Here is a 25,858-nt window from a genome sequence, read left to right as displayed (position 1 = left end):
GTGCAGCTTTGCACGAAAGATTCTGGACCTTAGGGAGAACGGTCGGATATTATTTTGTATTCTGTACACATTTTTCAAGTAAGTCATTTGATATTCAATCAGTTCTCAGTTTGGTCAGTACGACGGTGTCCTGGAGCCACATTAAAAATCAGAAATTTTAAATAAATGTAAAAATGAAATCACATGAAAGAAATACGTATAATAAATATTTTACATTTAAAATGATGGGATATGCCGTTTTGTGATTCTGCAATGTATTAAAATGAGAAAAATGCAGACTGTTGTATCCCACCAAAGAATGCTTTTGCACATAAAGCATTTCCACAAACACATTAGTGTAGTCTTTACACTGTAGATGATCGGATCTTCCTGCTGAGCATGTGTGTTCGTACTTACCAGCACGTTCACGTTGCCCATTTGGATTACAGTTACATCACTCAAATGCTATTCTGAACGCACGCCCATGAATGGAAGTTGCTGTAGTGATGCATAAACAGCTCTTGAATGTTCTCCAGCTGTACAAAGCCTGTAAATAAACCCTTCCAGATAGTCACAATAACAGGTGCTCATCACGTACCGCTACATTCATTCCATTGTCTCCTGATGTCAACCTTTCCCCTGCTTTCCCTCTCGCCTCATCTCACCTCATGAGTCTAAACAGAAGATGAGCTTCTATAAACACACCGGATGTTTCACAACACAGACACACAATGTGGGATAATATGTGACCCTGTCTGTGAAATCCAGGCTAAAGTCTCACAACATAATCATGATGTTAGGAGCATCAAAGTTTGATTTCAGTCATTCATTTCAATATGAATCCAATCTTTGACATGACCTTACTCAGTCAATGTTAAAGTCATCAAAGTTCGGTACAGCTGCAAAAATTCTCCCAAATTTCTAATAAAAATATTGTTTCTATTTGCATTTATATGCATTAAACGAAAACTGGAGAAACAAGTCAAAAAAGATGCTCTGTATTTTCTTAGACTTAAAATACTACAAAAAAAAACAAGTTCATATTCACTTAAGCAATACAACAGTAATGTATTTTGGTATTTTGATGGAGGAATGGATGGAGGGATTCCATTTATGACACTTGGTCGTTTTTTAGTTTTTCAAATGCTTTAATCGTATTATGCATTGCAAACATTACTATAACACTGATACAGTATATAATGCATTGACTTCAAATAAGGCAAAAATATGAAAAGGCATAAATATAAAAAAGGCAAAAATATAAAGGCAAATATATTAAAAAAGGCCATTTTAATTAGATTAATTATTCAATTCATTATTCTATATAAATGTTCTGATGTAAAAATCTAATCAGAATCTAAAACTACAGTACCTAAAAATGGAAAATATTAATAACAATAGTGTTTTCAGTTACTAAGAGTGTTCAGAAAACTCTTCACTTTCAAGAAGTGACGGCTTTCCAATTTGGAACAGCAATAAAAGCAGACAAAATATTATACCAATATGGCAAAACTTCACACAAATCCACAAACTCTCTCAGATGCTGAGGATCCGTGGTAATGTACATGAAGATGTGAATAATCATTTTTCAGCTTCAATAAAGCATATCCAACTGCGCCACAGCATTTCCTAGAACGTAGGTCCGGAGTAAAGTGTTCTTCTGTATTCAAAGATCAGAATATTTTGTCAGGAACTGTGTTTGTTCTGCTAGAAGTTCAATTCACCTGTATGATCAGAGGTAGAAGAAATCCTTAGTGCAACCTCAGCTGGAGCATAGGCTGTGTTTCTATGTGCATGTCAGTGTTTGTGTGTACCTCAGTGTACGCCGGAGGAGGGGGAAGATTGTGCCCGCTCATGCGTATGAAGATAGGACTGTCATCTTCGTCGTAATCGCCCAAGAGTGGGATGAAGGAACTGTCAAAGCGGTCGTCCGGGGAGATCTCGCTGTAGCTGGGAGGAGAGGACGGCATGCACACGCAGGTGCTGGAGGTGGCACTGCCATCCTGACTGCTCATGCTGCTGGTTCGACTGTTCAGGCCGTTGTAGGGGATCGTCCCGATGACCAGAGGCAGCTCAAGGATCAGCTTCTCGCTGCCTGGGATATGCACATAGATCTGTCCCGGAGAAAGAGAAACCAGTGAGGTTAAACCCTGACCACACAGGTGCCAGCGGATTATCAATTATCAGATATGTGACTCACCCTCAGTGTGTAGTCAACATGGATGATGTCGCAGCCCAATATAGTGGGCTTCAGCTTGGGCACACAAAGAACTCGACCCTGCCATATGTCACACATGCCGGAGATGATGTGGTCGCCCCTGACCGAAGTGAGTTTCTCGCAAAACACTTTGGTGCGGCCGTTTGCCAGATAGATGTGCTTGGCCATGATGGCAGCTTTAGGAATGATGATCCGAGAGCAGGTGTTCTCGAACTTCGCATTGATGCAAATGTCTTCTCCCTCGCAGTAACCCTTCCGGTCAATGCGGGCGGCCACGGAAACGCTGCCGTCGGGAATAAACATGCAGGTGACTTTCTTCTCTTTTGCACCTGTAACTGGAAGCTGATAGAAAGCGGATAAGATTACGAGGAGCTTAACGATAGTCTCACATTTCAATCACATCATCTTCCGAGTCTCCGCATTAACTCACCATCAGTTCTTGGGTGTTCACATCAATAGGTTCCTCCACCTCAAAATATTGTTTGCATTCCACATACGGCTGGCCTGATTTCTCTATGACTGCATTTACGTAGTACTGAACTGAGCCAAACTTCCCATCATAGGAGGAAACTAAGCACCTGTTAAGGGGTGTACGGTCTTGCATTAAAAGTATTCACACAGTTATGCATAGATAAATATTTGTATTGCTGTTTGTAATGTGCAGTTTACAAAGACGCTCACCCTGCCTGTGGAAGCTCAAATCCGAACATGAATTCATATCTGTTTCCAGGCCTCAGAGTGACAGAGCCGTCTGTATCTGTGGTGGAGAGATTGTGCTTTAAGAATTACACATTTTCCCAATCCAATTTTACATGAAACTATTTTTTGATATAACTCCACAAATCCTGCTTTTCAATATAGCTACGCAAGGCAAAAAAAGATAAAAAGCATCTATTCATTCTCATTATAAAACCAGGTTGGGTCTCACCTGTCTGCTGATGATCCAGCCGAAGAACCTCTTCGTATTTCAGGTAGTCGATCTCCTCTCTGCAGCGCAGCTTTCCTTTAGCGTAATCGACTTTTGCGCATCCGATCCCGAACAGCCGGACGGCGGAGACGCGCATCACCTCCGACACCTCCACTATCACACGGCCGGCCACTTTATCTCCGCTGGCGTACACGAGCTTGTTCGCATCATTCAGCCGAACCTCGAAAGTCTTGGGTTTCTTGGTCAGCACACCCATTTTTTTAACTTATAATAACTTTTACAAAACCACTAAGTGTTGTGAATCAGTGCTGTGCGTAAAGCTCACCAAAACCTAGCGAAGATATCTGTATTATTATTGTTGTAATTCTCTATATTGTGTGCTTGTAATGTGATGGTTACTCTGTTCTGTGTAAACACTGAGTGGAAGTGGGTGGTTATATAGTTTACACGCGGCTCTGCTGATGATGGGAGTTGGAAACACATATGGGCATCGGCTCAGGACACTCACATGCGCCCGTGGATCGCCCCACAGGCGTCTCCCTCATAGGACGCCGGGCTACTCGCGGCGACTCCGGCCAATGAGCACTCTGCTATAGCGCGTGGACAGCTCGTGGGAATGTGGCAATGGGCGTTCGAGGAGGTGGGCTAATTATATGGACCGGGGTGGGTCACGAATGCCCACTGGAGACGCATGTTCCCTGCGCCACAGCAACATGTTTGCGATGGAAAGTCACTAGGACAGATTAACTGTAAATATTATTCACCACCGAAGCATGTGGTATTTATATTTATTTAACATCCGATAACAGACCATAAAAAGGACCGTTTTTGCTCATGTGCCATGAGGGTTTATTTTGTTTTTATTTATACTGTCTTTTTCCCCTTGCATTTTGTGCTGAAATGTATTTTCTGTAAAATTGTTTTGCAACCATATGTGGGACTATTGTATTTTTACGCTGTAAATTTAGGCCTCATCTTCTAACATCAAGCATCTACATTTGTGTATTTAACAGCGCAATTCAAAAAAGTATGTTGCCAGAACATTTTGAGGCCTGAAATTTGTATTACAGTGAATGAAAACTTGTCAAAAGCGCTATAGAAATATAATTCTGATTTAACTAAATGTTATACCGTACCACAGAAGACAGAAAATTTGATTATTACCTTGACACACCATATTTATTTGCACTCGTTTGCATACATTGCATAATATTAGCAAAAAGATGTCACTGTGCAGAGATATCAAACCGAACATAATGTACAGTAAAGCGATGCTATAGGTCATCAGAGCGGACCAAACAATTGCATCCAGACTATAGAAGGTGTCTGTGAAAGACTGATGTTGTCATGGACACCTCTGGATGGATGGGCACTGCCATCTACTGACAGGTCCAACACATTTTACTGCACAGGTTCCTCCTTGAAGTTCAAGAGCGTTCTGCTTATATAACCCTATCAATCACTGAGAGTAAATACAAAAACAGCTGCTTACCTTATACATGCTCGCATCATTCCTCCACATTGACACTCTTTATCTTCAGAGTTATGAGCCTTTCTGAGGAAAGGACACCCTCCATTATGGAACTAGACTGAAGCTGTCTACTTTTATTAAGGGTTCTCATACATTACCCAAACATAAAACCAGCGAATGGCCCATTTAAGTTGAAAGGAACACTATGGGTCACTGCTTAATAGTGTGAAATATCTCAGAATCTGCCAGCACTTTGTGGATGATAAAGCACTCGCAGTTATGTATAGAATGGTTATAGATTATACGACTTGATTTTCATTCCATGTGGGTACAAGGAGTGAAACAATAAACCGATGTGACACACATACAGATCAAAATACAACCTCCACCGCACACCACAATTCATTGAATCAGAGTGAAAGACGCCAAATGAATATCAGTGCTTAGAGCCTGGTGCTAGCAACGCCAAGATCATGGGTTCGATCCCACACAAATGTATGGTAGAATGCAATTTAAGATGCTTTGGATAAAAGTGTCTGCCAAATGCATAGATGAATGTATAATGTTAATATTCAAAGTGATGACACTACAAAGCTATCTTAATCGGGCATTTATCATAAATAAGCGACAAAGCATATTATAAACAGATTTCATGGTTAATTGATAAATGCATTTATTTTACAAAAAGCAAAACATTTATTTAATTTAATTTAAATATTAAAACAGTTTGGTATCTATTGGTATATAGTAAATAACTTGCTGCTATGTAAAAGTAAAAAATCACGTTTTTGGTTTATTATAAATACACTCATATTATGTCTGTAAAACCTTTTAGAGAACACAACTTTCAATAGCATTTGCATGCATCTCCTTATGGAGATATTGACAAATGTGTTACATTCATAGATCACACACTTTACGCAACAAAATAACAAATAATCAGTCGTTGCAAGGCGGTTCCAGACTGCCTCTGCGTTTACAACATACAAACACCCAAACAAAACTCTGAAATCATGTAAACGTTATAAATATGCATTAAACATCACACTATCCCTGGTTCAGGCTTTCAGTACACCTGTTGCATTTCTGTCATGCCATTAAGTCAAAGCACGTCTGAGGATTTCTGCAAGGACACTTATCACCACAACCATCGGCAGAGACGCAGGTGTGTAACCCGCCCTGCTTATCAGCAGGTGAACCCTCTTTGGGTCAGAAATCATCGCCTGAGCGTCCTCTAACGCAGCCACAGCTGATGCACTAGAGTTCGTGCTCCCCGTGACCTGCAGGTCAAACAGGCAGGCCTGAAAATACACATCCCGCACAGGAAGCACAGACAAACAGTGAGAGTACGCAACCGTGGATGGAGGTGGGGTTCCTAGACGCTGTGAGACCGGACATCCCCATACACACAGCTGCAAGTCTTGCTCGGGTGTGTAAGACTCTATGATAGCCCGAGGGGAGCGGACAAACAGGCTCAGCGACCGGCCTATCTGACGCACCACGAGCGTCGTTCCGATGTGTGTAGCGCTGATCTCAGCGTGTCGGCCGGGGTCACGTGAGGTGACCCGCAGGCTCTGAAGGCCTCTGCGATCGCTGCCGGTCATGGAGCCATCCACAAACGCTGGGGGGACGTTATCTACCTCTGCTTGGTATATCTGCAGCTCTGCACATTCACGCCAGTTCTTGAAGATAACGGTGATCTGATTAGGAAACAGACATGAGAACTGTTACACAAAGGTACACAACATATTTAAACATTCACAGAACTGATGTGGGTTGACTTTGAAATCTTGTACATACTGTTATTCCATTTTGTTGTACTCTTATGAGTCAAAAACTCTTAAGAACTCAAAATTATTTATTTATTTTCAAAACTAAAAATGTTATTGGAAAATACTGCGAATAATTGCTTTTTCAACCTCAGACATTTATATTTATCCAAGGTTTTACATAATAATACATAATAAGTGCCCCCTCACTTTGACTAGTGGCATAAATAACATATTTTTGCTTTTACACTGGAAATGTGTGTGTGAATTTTGTCCACACCTTTGTGAGTACTGTGGTATAAGAGCTCCCTCTAGTGGGCGAGCTGGTGGCCTGTATATACAGGTACTGATTATCAATGAGAGGCCAGGCTCCCTGCACGGCACATGTTTGGAACTCATCATTAAAGGTGCGGATATGAGGGTCCCCAAACACCCCACAGTGCAGGTATTCTGGGATCCGGCCCTCCCTCTTCACAAACGCTTTCTCATAGAAGCATCCGTCCCCTGAGAGAGGGGCCTGGGGCAGGGGTCGGGGCTGAGCCGTGGGGCCTGTTTTGGGGCAGCGTTGTTGAATGAGCAGATCTTCGATGCCCTGCACTGCAGAGTGGTAAGCCAGGTCTCCGCGGCACCTTTGGGCTGTCCGCTGGGTACAGAGAGCATAGGATCGCAGGGCGCTGCAGTAGCCGGCATTACCCCCTTCACGTCCCCCTCCTCCTATGACCCCCATCTCCAAAGTCGCAGCCACAAATTCGGAATTGCACTGGAGGATACGACACTGTGCACATTCTGAAGATTAAAGAAAAACAAGATCAGTTTCCTCTAAATGCATGTTTAAACTTTTTTTATCACAGGGAATTTTAGTTAAAGAGGGCACGTTTTGGCACATTTTGGGAAAGTTTATATAGGACCTTACCTGAAGGAGCACTTAACAGCAGGATTGTTGTAATAATGAGATAAATGTGGTTCCTTGAGGTGTGTGAGTGATTCCCACAAGCAGCTGGTGCTGCCATTCCCATCCATACAGACACAGGCGGGACGGCCTGCTCGCAGGGGTCAGTGGCAAGAGCTGAGGGCTTGTGCGGACATATGTAAATTATATTTTTATAATTTACATATAAAAATCACACAGGGGAGACAAACCCGAACACATCCAATAACAAATCTGAGGAAAACAAACATAATTATTATTTCTTAAAAAATATGTTGTAATTGTTCAGATTCTATTTCTATCATTTTGAATTCTAAATTTTCTAAGAGGTCTTATTTCTTTATGACTATTCATATGCATTTAATTTGACAACTGGAGTGTTGGACGCATACTACAATGATTGTTTGAATAAATATGTCATTCAAGTTTAATATTTGACCATATATAAGGTCAATCATTCGACAGAACTAATTCATGCAAAAAATATATTATAGCTCTTAAAACTTACGTTGAGTTCATTGAATCTGTTCAGGTCTTGAGACACATCAGAGAACTGATGATATTGTGAACATGTTGAACATCTGTTGGAGGAAAACATGCAGTTTGACCTCTCGCTCTCATGTTATTTACTAAGAGTTCAAAGCAAACATTGGTGGAACACAAAAGTAAACGCAAAATACTCTGTGTGTGAGTAGAGTAAGCTTAAACTTACAATTTAGGACATCCTAGTTTATTATATGTTAGCTTCTATTGAATGTGAAGAGTTCATTTGCAAAACACACTTATAAATGCTCAAAATATTTTTTTTGTTGTGCATTCCAAGTAATGTCAGTCAAGCAGCACTAATGTTGTTTTGATTAAGTAATTATAACACAAAAATGTTATTGTTATTTATTTTTGCAAATGAACTCTTAATAAAAGATGAACGTAAGTCCCCCATAAAATAACTAAACATGCAGCGCTACATCTCCTTGAACCCCTTAAAATCTTCCGTTGCCATCTCTTCTTACTGTACTGATTCACATGCAGCAGAGCTTTGGGTTTTACTGTTCTAGCACAGACAGCTGATATTTATTCTAGTTCGTGGGATGGCTTGTAGCATATGGGGCAGTTACGGGAGTTGCAGGGCAGAAATAGAGGGGTCTAAATATACACCGCCACACCAGCACCTGCCCCAGTGGAAATAATCAGAGCTGAGAGCTCGGCAGCACAGAAGCAGGTGTGAGATGGATAGCAGGAACTCCACAGCTCTGTAACATTCTGCAGTCTTATTTCAGCGCTACATCTCAGATTCTTTCTGTGACTGGTGTATAACTGCATAATTCGTTTTTAAAGAGAACTCATTTCTGATCCAAACTTCAATAAACACACACTTCAGGTCCCAAACACTTTGTATATGTTGAAGACTAGAACAGTATTGTCCTTTAAACTGCAACTTCTGTTAGATTGTGTTACGCCATCAAGTTAAAAGTCTTAAGGATATGTTTGACTGTATGTGCCATGGCAAGCATGTGAGGTTGTGTGTCTCTATCTGTCTGTCTGTCTGTCTGTGAAAACTAATAAAAAAGGCCCTGCTACTGCAACACCTTTTTGTGAATACATACATTTCTCAAATTCTTTAGGAGTAAATGTCCTTTCCCCCAAATCCTGATATCAAACTTGGGTTCCTTTCAAGTCTTGGTTACAATCAATTCTAAACCTTCTACAAATGATTATATAAAAAATAGTATTTGTATTAGTATATGCTAATACTAATAATAATAGGCTAGATGTGTAGTATATACTACATTTACACCAGTATATTATATAACATAACTGTCCTTTTTTTAAACACACTGATAGTTGCAAGGAGTGAATGCATGGATTGATCACCGTCATATCTCTAATATTAAACATTATAAAAAAATGTGCTCCAACTTGAATGACGTACTAAGACTGTAGACGTGTAGTTCGTTATTAACACAAAATTACAGATATAAAATTAAGAATTCACTTTAAAATACACTTACAGAACTAGAAGACGCTCTCTTGTAGACCGAACACAACTCTAAGATCTTTTCCCGTCAACAATGTTCCGTCAATGGGACATAGGCACTCGCGTGTGACGGAATCTTCTGCGGTGTGACCCCCACGTCACGTCACAGTCCCGTACGAGTGAGACGCGTATATCACCCGCAGCGCGCACCTGCCACGCGCGCACCAGCTGACGAAGAGCATGCTCCAGCCTCACTGTTTGTCAACATTCTGTCTGTCTGTCTGTCTGTCTGTCTGTCTGTCTGTCTGTCTATCTTCTATCTTCTATCATCTATCATCTATCATCTATCATCTACCTACCTACCTACCTACCTATCTACCTATCTACCTATCTACCTATCTACCTATCTATCTATCTATCTATCTATCTATCTATCTATCTATCTATCTATCTATCTATCTATCTATCTATGCTTACTTACATTTATTTAGCTGGGAGACACTTTTATACAAAGCGTTTTGTAAATTAACTATTTATGTATGATATTTATAGAATCAGACAAAAAATGCATACTACGAAAATTATGTAGATCATTACATCATTAGGCACGTAGACACAATGTCAAGCAGTCATAAGCTAGAAAAGCATTTTTAGATGATACATCCCCAGCACTCCATTTCACTACAAGTGGGACTTATTCTTATTTACTCTGTGAAACACGTGTGTGGCTTCTCTGTTTGGCTTTAGATGTGTGCGTGCGTGCGTTCGTGGGTGGGTGTGTGTGTGTTTGTGTGTGCACATATTGGTTTTATTTAGCGTGGGCACCACTACCAACACGCATAAGAGAAACACTTTTACGGTGTCATCCAGTTTGCACACTTTAAATGTACTTCCTAGTGTGTATGTTGCGTAATAAAAAAACACTAACCCTCTCTCTTCTCTCAACAGGTGTTCTATCTTTTGAAACTAGTAACTTTGTATTAGTATCTATTGTACTATTGCTCTTGTATGACATATCGCTTATTGCTCTCTGAACTCTTTGTAAGTCGCTTTGGATAAAAGCGTCTGCTAAATGACTAAATGTAAATGTAATCAAAGTCTGACGTAATTCAGTGTGCGATCGGCAGATGGCGGTGTTGACCAAAACTGTGGGCAAGAGAGTTTGTTGTAAATAGTGAGTTTCAACGTGGGTTTCTGTGATCAGAAATGTTTATTTAATTGAATACCGAAAACTTATACCGTTATAGATGTTCAATTGTTAACTGAAGTCTGTGCTGAGTTGTGTGCACGTATAGCCTTCGGTGTATGCTGATGCATGCATTATTGTGTGTGTGCAGTATGCATGCATTAGTGAGCAGAAAGTGCGATCTGGGTTTACTGTGTGTGTTTGTGTGATCTGGGCTGTTGTCCGCAGTATGCATGCATGCATCACTGGGTTTCAGACTCTTTGTTGGCTAGTTGAAGGCGGGGCCGCAGGTCCCTTTGTGCCCCTCAGATTTCGGTCAAAACCAGAACCGCAGAGCTGCAGACGCGCCAAAAGCGTAACACCGGACTATACAAAGTTATTTGTAAAAAGACTGAAGTAGGCCTATATAAACGGTTTCGTCCAGATGTGATTTTAAGACGCGTTGCTAAGCTGTGGGTAAGTAAACTCTTCGTTCGTTTAGTTGAGAAGTTGCGTTCAAAATGTAAATATTTATTGTAAATGGTTAGGTTGGCGATATTTAGTCACATTATAAGATTGTGTGTTTCTTACAGACAGTTTCGGTGCTGTTCATTTCTGTCAACTACACAACTCGTTGGTCAACAGATTACCCCGTAACTAAGCAACCGGGTGTCTAGGACAGTGATTTCCAACCCGGGTGCGCGCAGGCGAGAGAGTTCGGCTATGGCTTATTTAAAAAAAACTAAGTATAGAGGATAATGATTAAATTAAATATTAGACCTGTGGTGATTGATGTCATTATTTTTGTCATGTTAAGGAAATTAAAGCAGTGTGTATCATAAACCATGTATATGAGACTCGTAGCAGTATTAACCTTATGTACAATGGACAGGTGTATTTGTGCACGAGCGCGTATTACTCTCGTCTCCCTACCTGGACGTTTTATCAAAACGCACGCGGGACAAGAAAACGTATCACGTTATGGTATAAAGGAGATTTATACAAATATAACAACCATTTTGACAAATTCTCCAATGGTCTCCGATGTTGATTTTTAGGTAAAGGATGGTAAATTTGGGGTTATGTAGGCTGCCAAAAATATCCAATCTTAAATATGATCATTGATCATTTAGAAGAGTCTAAAGATCGCGGCTAATAGATAATGCCTTTGTACAAACACACGTGTAGTCTGTAAAGTTTGGCTGTAGGGGGCCTCTTCTGGGGGTCCAAAGTCCACCTGCCACATTTCCCTTCTTCAGTTTTGTAAGATAGGAAAAGTAATGAGGAAATTTCGATTAGTATTGTATGTTTTGGTTTGTTTCAAGGTAAGCTTTTCGTATGTTTAATGTATGTCTCTATTTTGTAGTTGTGTTGAGCAGTCCTGCGGTCTGGCAGGTGTGGGATGTTGTGCACTGTTGTTCAATCTCCCGCCAATATTGCACTCGTCCCGGCCTCCCTGACCACGAGGAACACGCGACTCTCCGCTGGAATCTCCCGCCACAGCACGACCCCAGTGCGACCGCTAGGGCGGCGCCAGTCTGCCTCCGTGAGGTTTTGAACTTCTCTTCTGCATCTACTTTTATTTTATATTTGAACTGTGCTTTATAAAGATGTAGATAAGAAGCATTATTTAAATCCCACAGTGGTCAAAATGATTGTACATCAATTTCTAGACACATATTTGTGTCGTTCAATTCTGGAAATGTCAGGGTGACAACATTTTTAAATGCCATTTATGTGTGTATTTATCATAATTACGGGCCTGAAGTACTGCAGGGTGTTTGTTATGTTGTATAAAAACATTCCTTTATTTAAACACATCGTTATTGCTTACGCACCCTAATGGACCCTCTCACGCATACACACGCTCACAGTAACACACGTTATACCGCCCCTGCATTAACACGCAAAATGTAAAATAAAAGTATTTTCTCTCATTTCACACAGGCTTTTCAGTTCAGAATGACAAACGGTACTGGGTAAATCTCTCTTGTGTCCTGATTGTTCAGCCCGGCACACACAGGAGTTCAATGGCCCCATACTGAGTCTCAGGGGCACTATAGAGAGACGGAGGGCGTTTCAGTCTCCTCACACTTTTATGTGCATAAGAACCTGTTTACGGTGTGGACTGAAGTCCTCCGGAACTGAATCTGGAGGGGAAAAGTACAGATTGTATTTGGTTTGTAAATGCATAGTCATATTTCTGTTTAACTTTTGTACAGCAGTTCTGTTTTAATTATACTTTTGTCAATAAAGAACTTTGATTCAAAACTTTGAGACCGTTTTGAAACTGTTTTTGTGTTCAAGGTCGAATGTGAGAAACTGGGGATGACGATTTAAATATCAAAGAGTGGATTAATTCTTACCGTTGCAGCGGTACCGCAGATTAGACCAGATGATGTTCTCCTGTGAGAAGCAGAATACGCCCAGACGCCCCCCTCTCATAGTGGTGTCAATCACAACGTCTGAGTCGGCTACCAGTTCTGTGCCTTCGTAGAGCTTCACTCTGCCACAGGAACAAACACATATTTTACACAAACATATTAACTTGTTTATATGCATTTTCTCTTATCCCATATCCCATCATGTTTTGCATTACATTATTTTAGTACATTTAATGATTTGTTTTCATGTTAGGAATGTTGTGTCCTACCCTTCCACACACATATAAATTGCTATTAGATGTGCAGTACTTCTAGACTTTCTAACATCACTGTATAGGATTCTTGAAAATGTGATTTTAAGAATATTTTTACTTCTGTTTCATATTTATATTTACATTTAGTCATTTAACTGGCGCTTTTATCCAAAGCGACTAGGGGAAAACAATAGAAGAACAATATGTGCAACGAAAGAACAACAATGCATAGGTGCACTAAAACTGGTCTCAGTTAGCCTACCACAGTATACGAAGCTATGAATACCTTTTTTGGGGGGGTTTCAAAAAGTAGAAAAGAAGTAGAAGACTGTACTAATGTGTCAGCTGTTGGCAGAAGAGATTTGTTTGGTTTACAGAATTCGCTGATCTCGTGGCAAGAGGGAGCTCGTTCCAGAGTCGTTGAACACATGTGGAGAAAGTGCGTGTGAGTTATTTTTTCCCTTTGTGGGACGGCACTACAAGACGTTGTTCGATTGCAGAGCGCATGGATCGGGCGGGTACATAAATCTGAATTAGCAAGTAAAGACGGGGGTGCCGAACAAGGGGTGGTTTTGTAGGCCAAGAGCAGAGATTTGAATTGGATGTGACTTTAGGGAGCCAGTGGAAGCTAACGAAGAGAGGAGTGACGTGCGCTCTCTTTGGCTGGATGAAGACCACTCTTGCCGCTGTATTCTTGATCAGCTGAAGAGGTCTGGTTGTACAAGCTGGAAGACCAGCCAGTAGAGCATTGCACCGTCGGATCATTAGGCTGAAATGACAGGTGGAGGTGTGTGTCATTTGCATAGCAGTGAAAGGAAAAGCTGTGTTTCCGAATGACAGAACCTAGGGACGTTATGTATATGGAGAAGAGCAGCGGTCCAAGAACTGAGCCCTGGGGTACTGGGTTTTTGCAATGAAGGGGAGGAGAGATACTGGTAGCAGTGCAGGATCAAGAGTTGGTTTCTTCAGTAGTGCGTTATACCGGCCTCCTTAAAAGCTGTGGGAAACGTATCAGGGGTGAGAGAAGAGTTGATAATGTGGGTCAGAGCAGGGACAACCTATGGAGAGATGGCTTGAAGGAGGTCGGTGGGAACGGCGAAAGGGCAGGTAGTGGGGTGATTAGAGGCAATGACCTTGGAAACATCAGCTTCAGACAGCAGGGAGAAAGAGGGGAGCGAGCAGGCTTCGGTATTATTTAAGGGCTATATATTTATGTTTGTTTTTTCCTCTACAAATTGTAAAAAGTGCCATAAAAATAAACTTGACTTGATCCAAGAAAGCAGAGAGCTTGGCTGTTAAACTCCACCTGCACAGCCTGTAAGTACCTGATAATAAATGAGATCTGATTTGATTTAGCAGCAGGCTGTTTCTGCATAGCATTATGTATGAGCGGTTCACGGTGTGTGTGTTCTGAAGTCCAGTGCTCTCTATTCAATCCTCTGAATACAAAGCAGGTGTGTGTTTGAAAAGGGCTGTACAAAGCCCTGGCTACACATTATCTCACACACACAAATGTGCATACACACGCACACAAACAATGTGAGCACCAGGCAGCTCTTTCTGCCCCGTAGGTATTTATTCAAACAGACTTTGTAAACCTCTGATCTAAACAGCTCTTTAACTCAGAGAGGCAAAGTGTAAATTTGGGAAAAGTCTTCAGAACTGTTTAACCGTCAAATAATTGTTTATTCCAACTAAACGTCTAACAGGAACATAGAATTTATGCACTTTTATTGGGTAAAGAGCATTTAATTTACACAACAATGCCAAAAAATTATTTGGCACAGGAAATAATACACAATACATCTTCAACTGTCCTCTGCAGTTTGCTCCCTCTGTCTTTTCTCCTAACGCCCATCTACTACAGCAGTTTCCGTTGGATCTGCATATGAACAGGCACCAAGAAAATTCTTGCCAAAGGATTTCATTGGCATGGCAACCACAACAATGGGCAGCCAGGGGGCCCAACCACTCAACGGAGTCTCAGGGCTACGAGGGGGCAGGAAGAAGGGGCAACTGAGAAGAATTTTTAAGGATAGCCAGAAGTACGCCCCATCCCTTCCTAAAGGCCCATGCTTACTTCACACTGCCCCATCTGCTGCAGCGCCCTCTTGTGACCACAGAAAACTATATAGGCAGTCTTCAATGCCGGAGACAAAAATGATGGCAAGCTGGTGTATGTGATTATTGGGCAATTTGTTAAAGTAGCTCTGAATAAAAATAGATTTGTAGAGTCCTATTGTAAGATAGATCTCAATCTCGAGTGCAGATCTAACCTCAATTGTATCTCAATGTAATAAATTGTCAATATTTTAAAAAGTTGAATTTAATACAGAATATTTAGTGAACATTTTAAAGGCACGGGACAGAATTGATCTGTTAAAGTCAGTTAAGAGCCTCACCTTATGTAGCCGACCTGTGGCCGGTGGGTGAGCTGCCAGCGGTATGAGGTTTTATCTTGCCAGCCTACATTTCGTGGGTCTTTCCACAGCAGTTTCACCTCTCCGTCTGTGTGCCCTGTGTGCCACAGAGCATTACGAAGAAACTCACCGGGACCGGTGCGAGATTTCACCGCCTAGAGCAGATAAATACAAAACTATTTTCCAAAAAATAACTGGAAATAAATAAAAAAAACTGATTTCTCTCTTTAAGTATTTGATGGTCATATGGGCATTAGCGATCTTTATGAGGCTGAGCAAAAGTCTGATGCTAAATAAAAAACAAGGATTAAAAAGCTAATTAAAATGTGAAAATAAAAAATACTTTTTGGCATTGTGCACTATTATCACTATTCAAATTAGCATAATTGTTACATTATATTAATAATTTTTATTTTCTTGTATCTTTTTTTAGTATAGAAAACAATTTGGTCTCAAAAATCGATCAGATTATCAGATTTTGCACAAACATTTAAACCATTAAACAACAGTGGGACATACCAACTTGTTTTGCTGATAACAATTTCGTTAAAAAATATATGGATTGAAATGAAAGTGAGCTGTCTCTGTTCACCTTCAACTGTAGTCCCGGTTCAGCCATGGCTCTGAACGGGACGGACTGCCAGTAAGTCTGCTCCGTCTGTTTCCACATCACCACGTAAAAACTGGACGAATCCTGATAGCCAAAGATGAAGCCGGCATAGTCATCATCAGTCACTGTGTTGACATGAAATGTTCCTTCGAAGTCCACCCCGTTGAATGCTGTGTAACCTGTGGATATACATTTTTAATGTTGCGCTACCGGGGTATGCTGGGAACTTGGCTTTTAAACACTTTTAAGACTCACCCACTGCCAGACCTGGGTCGCTATTCATTGTTTGAACAATCTCCATACCCTGAAACCCAAGTTCATTTTTTGTCACACAAGCAACCTAAGTACATTGAAGTCTTGAAACAAAACAAAACATTTCAGCTTATACTCAGAAGTGCAGTGTTGGATATTTTTTGCCACTAGAAGCACCAAAAGGAACCAAACAGAATTTGTTTTAGTGACCTGACTGGGCCAGACCTAACATTGTCTTAGCCAGTGGCACAAGTTTGGGGCAGGAATGTCTGTTTGTTTCAGCAATGGAGGATAGGAAGAGTGTTTGAAACTTGTTCCATTGTTATTTTAGAAATTCTGTGGCATAGGAATATTTATATTGATATTATTTAAATATTTTATTAATAGTTCAAACCGTATAAGTAAATGGAAAGAACAGTGGCCGGATTCAGTTATACCTCATAACATATCTGTGAATTCCTAAGGATTCCCCTTTTACCTGATTTAGCACAACCCAGTTCGGGTCAATCTGAGCGTCACCCTCCGGGTCCAATATCACTGTCTGATAGGCTCTGAAATCAGTAAGTGTGACTTCTGCACTTTCTGGACACGCGTCAATAAAATCCAATACTGCATCGTTGTCAAAGTCATTCTCGCATACATCACCGACTCCGTTACCTAGAGGATGAGAAACATCAAGATGCTACTTTTAGTGATCGATCCATGATTGTTGGCAATGAGTTTACAGTACGAGAATCTGCTCTTACTGTCCGAGTCTTTCTGGTTGGGGTTAGAAATCAGTCTGCAGTTATCTGGTCCAATTCCATTGATGGCCTGGTTGTCTGGAACACCGTCGTTATCATCATCCTCGTCACAGTCGTCACCGATGCCATCGTTATCTGAATCAAGCTGAGAGCTGTTTGGAATGTCAGGGCAGTTATCCCGAGTGTCCTGATGTCCGTCTCCATCCCTGTAAAGCATACGAGACTTTGAATGTTATAAATCGGATCGTAATTGCCATCCATATTAAATCACTAGATGGCAGCAGAGCAATCCTTCCATATACAGATGAATAAATCAACAACTTTTCAGCCAGTTGTGTGTACTCACGTATCTTGATTGGTGTCACAAACATCGCCCACTAAGTCGTTGTCAACATCTGTCTACAAGAGTATTAGATGATTTTATGAAAAAGAAAACACTTATTATTAAAATGTTCAGTCATAAGCTTCTTCCAAATGATGAACTTTCATGCAATGAGAATGAAGATGCGCCATCGGTACCTGCATAGGATTACTGATCTCAGGACAGCTGTCGCATGCATCACCCACGCCATCTCCATCCCGGTCGGTCTGCATGGGGTTTGGCACTTTGGGACAGTTATCCAACACATTCTGGATTCCTGCAAAACACCTACAAACATCACACATGGAACAGAGAGACACAAGGGTTGCTGATTTCACAAATCAGAACTTAGTGTACCATCTCCATCTATGTCGTCATCACAGGAGTCTCCCTCTCCATTATTATCTGTGTCTTTCTGGTCGATGTTGGGAACCGTCGGACAGTTGTCGCACGCATCACCAAAGGAATCCGTGTCAGAGTTCTGCTGGTCTTTATTAGACACCAGCCGGCAGTTGTCCTGAAATAACACACACCAAAATAGTCTGAATAAATCCACACACAGACAAGATTGGGAATGTGTGTGCGATTTTGGGTCGTAGGAACACACCTCTACGTTTTTTATTCCATCTCCATCTGCATCCTCATCACACTGGTCTCCGATTCCATCATTGTCTGCATCTTCCTGACCAGAGTTGGGTGTGAACATGCAGTTATCCTGGAAAACACAGATTTTGATTTAAAAATGTCTTTCCAAAACACCTTAATACAGAATCTACATTAATATTTACTCATTAAGCAGACACTTTTATCCTAAGCAACTTATAAATGAAAGAACATTTAAGCTTTTGTCAAATGAAAATTTGTGAAAATTGATGGGAAACTTTAGTTTGGGTTTTGAGTTTAATATTATAATACAAACACAAAACAAACGTTGTCCATATAAATGAATGACCTCATCTAGGATGAATAGCTTAATCTTTTAAGAAGTACAACATGTAAACAATTTGATTTGAACTGGAATAAATCAAGTCTTCTATTTTTCAATAAACCCTCACAATGTGGTCACAAAACACGGATGGACCAAACGTTTGAGAACAAAAGTTAAGGCTTCGAGTTTGAATTATTATACTATCAATGTGAATAGAAAATTACGTAAATTTACCCTAGTGACATCATAAACTTCCAGCTGGCATCAACTATACAATGTTGTGCAACACCTGATGATTCATGTCATCCCGGCACGATTCGAGATTATTCCAAGTTTTCGAAAACATTCATTTATTTCAAGTTTAAATGAAACTTAAAAACCCAGAAAGTCTGTATTTAGGAACCAGACTTTATAAACAGTCACATGATCTTACACAAAGTAAGTATACACAGGAAGGAGGATTGTGGGTATAAAGATTCTATCATAGCGTCTGACCTGTTTGCAGTGCTTGTTGTTGTCCATGCAGGGCAGCGAGCGGTCTGGATAACCATCAATATCTGTGTCTTTCCCACAGGTGTGACCATTACCTGCCCACCCGACATTACACTGCAAGAGAAAAACATTCATCAGACAGCTTATATTAACCAGAAGATGTAGTAAGGTTTATAGCGTCTGAAGGGTGTAAGCGTACAGCGCAGGTGACAACTCCATTTCGCTGAATGATGCAGTGAGCATTGGTGTCACAGGGGTTGAAACTGAGGGAGGCACATGACTTCCGTGGAAGACATCCGACTGTCTGATTCCCGACATACCCGGGCATACACTGACCACATCTGTATGATCCCTGAGGGGGTAAAGATTAAAACGATTAAACATATACTGTGTATGATGTCAGAGAAAACGTCTCGGACATATCCTGCACCATACTTACGATAGTGTTTGTGCAGACGGAGTTGGGTATGCAGGCGTTTTCCAAATTGACACATTCATCCATATCAAAGCACTCCTGCAGGAGACATTATTCTGATTTATCCAAATTCATTAGATGATTAAATATTTAAATATTTAGTAGGATAAATACCTATAATTAGCAATAAATATAAGTAGCATTTATTTTAGATATAGACAAAGCATTTCTTTGTTAGAATTGTACACATTTAAGAATAAGAGTTATATAATCAAAACTACGGCACATTTATCTACAAAAAAACAATCTTAACATTTAAAAAAAACTTAGCTTTGTATACGGTGGTAGGCTATATGAGACCCGTTCAATTGCACTTGCAATATATGCTTTTTGTTGTACTTGTGTCGTTCCAATTGCTTCAATTGTTTACCTCATCTGTAAGTTCCTTTGGATAAACGCGTCTGCTAAATGACTAAATGTTAATATAAATTTAAAGACAAACCTTGACATTAAAAGGTTTTAACACTATGAGAAACAAACTTAGTGTGCTAATGTCTGCGTGACAGTTAAAGTAGTTTGCACTCTTTCTGGGTGTAAAACAATTGAAACACATCAAAATTTAATGTAATGTAACTACATGTATGACTTCTTTACCAAAACACCTGTTAGGGGAAAGATTTTAAATTGGCTCCCCCAACTAAAATGACCAATTGAGTTCAAATTGACTCAGAAAAGTGACGTCTAGCGGCATTTTGCATCTTCAATATTTTGTAATGTAATGCAACAACATTCAGAAATTATTAAGCAAAGTTTGCTTGTCTCAACAGATGTTGGTGCTGCTGTACCTGGCGGTGGCTCTTGGCATATTCCACACCGACACCGGAGAGAGGTGGACCCCATAGGCCCAGTGGGCAAGGCTCACAGGTAAAACCTTTCGCCGTGTTAATACATGCACCTAGTGTAAAACAGGGTTGAGCCTCTGCACACTGAAAAAAATGTATATGAATCAAACTTGATGAATCTGCAAATGTGAAAAAAAGCAAATGCACGCTTGTTCAGAATCCTTGGAACAGGCACAAAGCTTTTAAAAAATAGTCACAGCTGAACCAAGACTCAACACAAGATGAATACTGAGACGATCTGTGCTTTACTCGCCTCATCTATATCTTGACAGTGTGTGCCGTTCCCCTTCATGCCCTCTGGACAGGGACCGCAGCGGTACCCCGGATAATCAAATGTATCCATGCAGGCCACTCCTTTGAAGCAAGGGCTAGGCTGACAGTGAGAGCGCGGCTCATGAAATCCTGCAAACCAACAGGAATAATTGAAAACAGATAACGTATGATCCTTAGTTCTGCTGAAAATGAAGACATCAGTGGAAACATCATACAAACACACAAATGAACAGCCCCAAATCTGAAAACCCAAACACTGTCTGTCAGTCCTCAGATTGTTTTAAAGTTTAAATAGCGGTGTTGACCCAATATCCATTATGTATTAAACAACATGCACTTTCATTTCTAACTGAACTGCATAGGAACAATATTCCAAACACGCCTGATAGCTACATTCTGAAAACAGACCATGACCTCAATCAGGTTTTTGACTGGAGATGCGGATAGTTTGGCAGTTCTGCTACTCACCACACATCTGACACTCCAGAATAGCATTCCTGATCAGAGACATTTCTTTGACCTGATGAATATAATTGCATGAACGTTAGCCACACATATTCTGAACAGAAACATGCGCATTTATAAACATAAACTGTCCAAAATATTACAAAAATGCAGGCGGGACACACACACCTGTTCTCTGATGTCCTGTCTCAGTTCACCCAGGATCTGATTAAAGATGATGAGCTGTCCAATCAGAGCTTTAGTGTGGTCGCCTAAACAAAAAGGAAAAACCTCTTAACAGTAATAAAAAAACAAAAAATATGTTTTATAGTGATTGTTTGGCACTCACCTAGAATAGAATTGATCTCACCGTTCACTAAAAATAGAGTTTGAACACAAATCCTTTGGTCAAACATTTTTCAAGCAATCACATATGTACACATCCAATCCCCATATAAACAGTTTCATTCTATTTCTGGCTGACCTGCATTATATGAAGAGGCATCTCCCTGAAATGGACAGTCGGTGAGGGCCCCAGCCTGTGCCACAGTGCCCCCTAGTGCCAGTTTGAGAAACTCAACTGACCCCTTCGAAAAACAGTCGATGTAGTTACAATCTGATACAGTGTAACATCAGTAATGATATCATTTGTATGCATTTAGGTATTAAATCCAATCCTTAGTGAAAGAAACAACGTACCCAAAATATTCTACAATGGTTTAATATTATGAACCATTATATCGTCGCTGTCCTTCCAAAACCTCAGATGTCCAAATTGGTTGTTTTCCAAGAAATGGAAAAACATAGTCGTTTTAAATTATTTAATTCTGTGTTGTGATAGTTGACAAGCACGTTTTAATTGGTAAGATATTTGGAAAACCTAGTGACAAATAAAGGGTCACTATTAATGAATTATGGCAAAAAAAATTTATCACAGAAAATGGAGATACAAGCTTTCAGTAGGACAGCAGCGATATTTAGACTGAAATAAAATGTGCTCGCCCTCATGTCATTCCAACCCATGTTGTTATTTTTCCCATGGAATATAAAATAAGAAATCTTTGAACATTTTAGAACTCATTTAATTCCACATTCACAATTTCTTCTGCCGAGTGGAAACACAATTACAGAATACAGGACTGAAACAACATGAGGTGAGTAAATATTGACAGACGTGTCATTTTTTAACTGGATCCATCCAAAACTGGAAAATTCATTTTCAATGTCTCACTTGGTAGACACTTTTATTGAAGGAGACATAAAACAAGAATACATTTGAGTAGTTTCTGTATTTTTGGGGAACTTGCAGTCTTGGCATTGTAAGCACCATCATTGGATCACGTTTATACACACACTGTTCCCACATGTACCAAATGATCTCACCTGCATCCGAGCATATGCCTTGTGGCCATTACGGATCTCCACTAGCTCTGCATCTCTAGGCAAATCAACCAATTGTGGCAGCCGCTGGGCGGAGTCAGCCAGACGACAGTTCACGTAGAGCTCCAGGTTCAGATAATCTCTGCGCAGGCCACCGACGCGCAGAATAATAGATTGAGGCCGTCCGTCTGCCACATTTGGAGTCTGCATATTCACTGTGTGCAGTTTTCCATCCTCACGGACATACCGGACCAGAACTGAGATAGAACAGAGCCTTTAGACAGTTCTAAGACCTTACATTTCCAAATGTGTTTCGGAACACAATTACCTTTGTTGATCTTGCTCATGATGGCCATCTCAATGTATTTCTTGTTGTCCTGTTTGTTGTAGAGGCCCAGGAGAACTCCCCCCAGTTTGGGAAGCAGACGGAAGGTAGACAACACATAGACATCACTGAGAGTCTTCAGAGCTAAAGAAACCTTCTCCACTGCTGCTACGCTCTGCTTCACATCATCCAAACCCAACATGTCTATCACTGAGAAAACAGAGAGAGATACAACTCAGGGAACGGATCGGCCAAAAATGAATGGTTTCATACCTATACTCCTGTCTCCCCTTGCATTAACAGGATGGCACAAAAACAATAACTGCATGTGTCCCAAGTATTCTAAAACTAAATTAATAAATGCAATTATAAATGCAATTTATATAACAGGGAAAATGCTGCACAGAATTCCAGTCAAGCAGTTTGTAAGTTTAGGATTTTGCATTGAAATGCAGCAGAAATACAGTGATCTCTCTCTCTCTCTCTTCCTCTCTCTGCCTGGAAAAACCACAGGCGTTCTGGCTTTTCCACTTCTTACGTTATCTTCTTACATAATTTACGTCTCTTCTTCTTCGTGCACGTGTATCTGTTTTCGTGCATAAAATACACATGAACCCAGACGACAGAGGAAAAGAGTACATGCGAATTAAGGAGATTAGGAAAAAAGGCACATCGTAAACAGCGAGAGACCGCGATGGGCGCCTAAACACCGAAGACCCCGCAGGCATCACTATGAGAAAAAGTTTCAGAAGTTTATATAAGTGATGAAAATTCATAAGAATGACCTGGCACGTCTTGCTTCAGTGAGCACTCTCCGAGAGCGAACAGCAGCACGAACAAAGCAACCCAAACTCCCATATTGACAAAAATGCAGCACAAAAACAGAATATCGGATCCGTCAGCTGTGCATTGAAAGGTCTAGTATGTTCACAGGAGCGCAACTTTGTGCCGGGGAGAGAGAGAGAGAGAGAGAGAGAGAGAGAGAGAGAGCAGAGCAGAGCTAAGAAGTGGAGAGAGAGAATCCGCCCATCATCATCATCATCATCATCATCATTCAACACATTTACCGCGTGTTAAACACACACACACGATTGATCGCACGACTGTTTACAGGCACCAGGGACAAGACGCTATCTTGCTTTCCAAAACAACCGAAGGGTTTAAAACGCGCATTTAAAACTGCGTTAAAGTCGCAACGCTTTACCGCACGACGACCAAACACGTTTGCCTTCCTCAAATCAATCCACAGCTCCAAAGGCGCGCATGCACTGCATCTTTTCTTTTACCTTTAGCCAAAACTAAAGGATTTTCTTTTTCCACTGCACTCAAAACTCATTTCAGACCTTAAATTAAAAACAAAATATTTTTGTTATGATGCTCAGATAAAGGATATATGACCGTAGCTAAGCGCTATAGCCATTGCCATGGTTACCGCCCCACGCACACGCAACTTGTAGGGGAGACTGCATGGGGACGGCTGCAACACTTGGGATTTCCTTCAGTTTCGAGGAGACTGTTTTCTGTAGAAAGCCGAAATGTTAAAATATTAAACCCACATCTGTCAGCTACCCATCTACACCGCTGTAACATGCGTTTGTGTGTTAATATACGCACAATTTATACTTGAACAGAACAGTCAAACGTTGCAACTGACCCCATAACAGGGGACATTCTATACCATCATTTATTTCTTTACTTTATTTGTGAACAAACTGACTCTTTAAAAAGTTAAACTCTGAACTGTATGGGAACAGCCAAATTGATTGAATAAGACTAAATTGGAACATTATTTCAAAGAAATGAGTAACAAACCATGTTTATTGTTTTGGTTTATTGTTGTTATTATAATCGTCCACATTGTGCTCTGACGGTATCTAATTTAAAAGGTGACTCTTGACATATTAATTAATACATAAAATTAGAATTGTATTATGCTTATATGAGAAGTTTTTGCAGTGTTGTCGTAAGGGACAGTTGCAACAACACTGGTAGGCATTAAAGAAATCGCCATTCTAGCTAGAATGGCGATTTAACACTTTAACACTTGATATCAAGATAAAAGCTTTAACACTTGATATCAAGATTAGAAGCTAAGAAAACACTGATTTAAATTATATAAACGTATAATGGTTCGCACAAACAGTTTAGACAGTAAGAGAAAAAATGTGAGCGTTACAAAAAAGTAGTTTTTCATCTTGAAATTTGGTTTGACTAGAAGAAATGGTCACATATGCCAGGGGCTAACTGAGCATATGCAGTAGGAGCATCATCACTCTAGCACATTCCTGATCGTAGGGATAAGCCATGTTGCAAATGTCCCCAGTCTCCCGTAATCTAGACGTTTTCTGCGGCAACAAAATAAACAACATTATGTGGTTGAAACTTGGTTGAAATCCATCTGGTTTACGTCTATTTGGCGTCTGCAAGACATCTGCGATACATAGTTTGCCCATCTGCAATACGTCTGAACATCTGTAATACGTCTGCTAAAGATCTGGAAACATCTGCTGCCAAAAACATCTGCTAAACATCTTAGAAAGATCTGCTTTACATCCATTCTAAATCATAAACATCTTACAGACATCTTCTAGATGTCTACATGACGTCTGACAGCAGACATCTCCGAGAGGTATTGCAGATTTGCAAACTATGTATTGGAGATGTCTTGCAGATGTAAATGCAGACGTCAAATAGACGTAAACCAGATGTACTGTATGTGTGCTATCAGAGTAACTTCATGTAGACTTCAGGAAAGAATCAATTGCTGTTGAGTAGTTTTAAGTTAATTCAGTAGGGCCTACAGTCAATATTCAATAAAATGATTATATAAATATTCTACAATATTACAATATACAATATTCATTAAATATAATAAATGTTTATATTTTAAGCAAACAGGAAGGTGACTTTGGGCAAGGGTCTGCGTCCGATGAATCCGTCAATAACTTGTAGCTTGTTCTTTTCATTTATTCATTTTGAAAACGCTATTAAAACATCTCTTATTTGATATGTAGAATCAAAATATGTAAATATACGTTTAACCCCATCGCTTAACATGTTTTAACGTTAACTTCAATGCGTTAAATTCTCAACGAAAAAAAAGAAAAACTCAAATTCATTTGTCACAGGTAGCCAAAGCACCCTCAAAGTGTTTAAAACAAACCAAAACATATTTTAGTAATATACATTTATTATGAAGTGATGGCTATAGAATGGGATATATGAATGCGTGACTTCCGCGT

General features: G+C 40.2%; 3 protein-coding genes across 4 annotated transcripts; all 3 read right to left on the bottom strand.

The window, feature by feature from the left end:
• Positions 1 to 1,112: 1,112 nt before the first annotated feature.
• On the bottom strand, positions 1,113 to 3,748 carry txnipb (thioredoxin interacting protein b). Of its 2 annotated transcripts, none has more exons than XM_079468581.1 (6): positions 3,126 to 3,748; positions 2,879 to 2,954; positions 2,628 to 2,775; positions 2,180 to 2,539; positions 1,794 to 2,093; positions 1,113 to 1,703 (listed from the first exon to the last, which is right to left on the bottom strand). In XM_079468581.1, the coding sequence occupies exons 1-6, from the start codon at positions 3,379 to 3,381 to the stop codon at positions 1,695 to 1,697; spliced, it is 1,149 nt and encodes a 382-aa protein (XP_079324707.1). In that variant the 5' UTR covers positions 3,382 to 3,748; the 3' UTR covers positions 1,113 to 1,694. The 2 variants fall into 2 exon arrangements, with proteins under 2 accessions (XP_079324707.1, XP_079324706.1); XM_079468580.1 differs by having other exon boundaries at positions 1,120 to 1,639.
• Positions 3,749 to 4,716: 968 nt separating this feature from the next.
• Positions 4,717 to 9,547, bottom strand: hjv (hemojuvelin BMP co-receptor). Its single transcript, XM_079469099.1, has 5 exons — positions 9,303 to 9,547; positions 7,802 to 7,874; positions 7,279 to 7,527; positions 6,646 to 7,151; positions 4,717 to 6,296 (listed from the first exon to the last, which is right to left on the bottom strand). The coding sequence occupies exons 3-5, from the start codon at positions 7,379 to 7,381 to the stop codon at positions 5,694 to 5,696; spliced, it is 1,212 nt and encodes a 403-aa protein (XP_079325225.1). The 5' UTR covers positions 7,382 to 7,527; positions 7,802 to 7,874; positions 9,303 to 9,547; the 3' UTR covers positions 4,717 to 5,693.
• Positions 9,548 to 12,219: 2,672 nt separating this feature from the next.
• On the bottom strand, positions 12,220 to 23,869 carry thbs3a (thrombospondin 3a). The gene is made up of 23 exons (XM_079469516.1): positions 23,402 to 23,869; positions 22,620 to 22,826; positions 22,295 to 22,548; positions 21,396 to 21,498; positions 21,261 to 21,287; positions 21,101 to 21,183; positions 20,936 to 20,987; positions 20,448 to 20,596; positions 20,138 to 20,278; positions 19,317 to 19,391; positions 19,077 to 19,229; positions 18,881 to 18,991; positions 18,065 to 18,172; positions 17,815 to 17,974; positions 17,616 to 17,734; positions 17,443 to 17,495; positions 17,100 to 17,302; positions 16,832 to 17,010; positions 16,357 to 16,405; positions 16,084 to 16,280; positions 15,474 to 15,646; positions 12,800 to 12,939; positions 12,220 to 12,583 (listed from the first exon to the last, which is right to left on the bottom strand). Exons 1-23 carry the CDS (start codon positions 23,472 to 23,474, stop codon positions 12,522 to 12,524), a joined length of 2,871 nt encoding a protein of 956 aa, XP_079325642.1. The 5' UTR covers positions 23,475 to 23,869; the 3' UTR covers positions 12,220 to 12,521.
• Between the last annotated feature and the right edge of the window lie 1,989 nt (positions 23,870 to 25,858).

The sequence above is a fragment of the Barbatula barbatula genome (assembly GCF_947034865.1).
Source record: "Barbatula barbatula genome assembly, chromosome: 12".
In the NCBI taxonomy this organism is placed as follows: domain Eukaryota; kingdom Metazoa; phylum Chordata; class Actinopteri; order Cypriniformes; family Nemacheilidae; genus Barbatula; species Barbatula barbatula.
The sequence above is the reverse complement of the archived record's forward strand: the minus strand, read 5'-3'. Positions and strand labels throughout refer to the sequence as shown.

What these genes read in the sequence shown, in the direction of transcription:
- txnipb (XM_079468580.1), bottom strand. Translation starts at nt 3,381, where the DNA reads ATGGGTGTGCTGACCAAGAAACCCAAGACTTTCGAGGTTCGGCTGAAT. An exon ending in TGAACACCCAAGAACTGATG is followed by an intron (nt 2,540 to 2,627) that starts GTGAGTTAATGC and finishes GCTTTCTATCAG; the next exon opens with CTTCCAGTTACAGGTGCAAA. An exon ending in ATGTTGACTACACACTGAGG is followed by an intron (nt 2,094 to 2,179) that starts GTGAGTCACATA and finishes TCTCCGGGACAG; the next exon opens with ATCTATGTGCATATCCCAGG.
- hjv (XM_079469099.1), bottom strand. Translation starts at nt 7,381, where the DNA reads ATGGGAATGGCAGCACCAGCTGCTTGTGGGAATCACTCACACACCTCA. An exon ending in GCTGTTAAGTGCTCCTTCAG is followed by an intron (nt 7,152 to 7,278) that starts GTAAGGTCCTAT and finishes TTTAATCTTCAG; the next exon opens with AATGTGCACAGTGTCGTATC. An exon ending in ATACCACAGTACTCACAAAG is followed by an intron (nt 6,297 to 6,645) that starts GTGTGGACAAAA and finishes TTTCCTAATCAG; the next exon opens with ATCACCGTTATCTTCAAGAA.
- thbs3a (XM_079469516.1), bottom strand. Translation starts at nt 23,474, where the DNA reads ATGGGAGTTTGGGTTGCTTTGTTCGTGCTGCTGTTCGCTCTCGGAGAG. An exon ending in TGACGACATAGATGGAGATG is followed by an intron (nt 17,735 to 17,814) that starts GTACACTAAGTT and finishes GGTGTTTTGCAG; the next exon opens with GAATCCAGAATGTGTTGGAT. An exon ending in TCTGCGGTACCGCTGCAACG is followed by an intron (nt 12,584 to 12,799) that starts GTAAGAATTAAT and finishes TTTCCCCTCCAG; the next exon opens with ATTCAGTTCCGGAGGACTTC.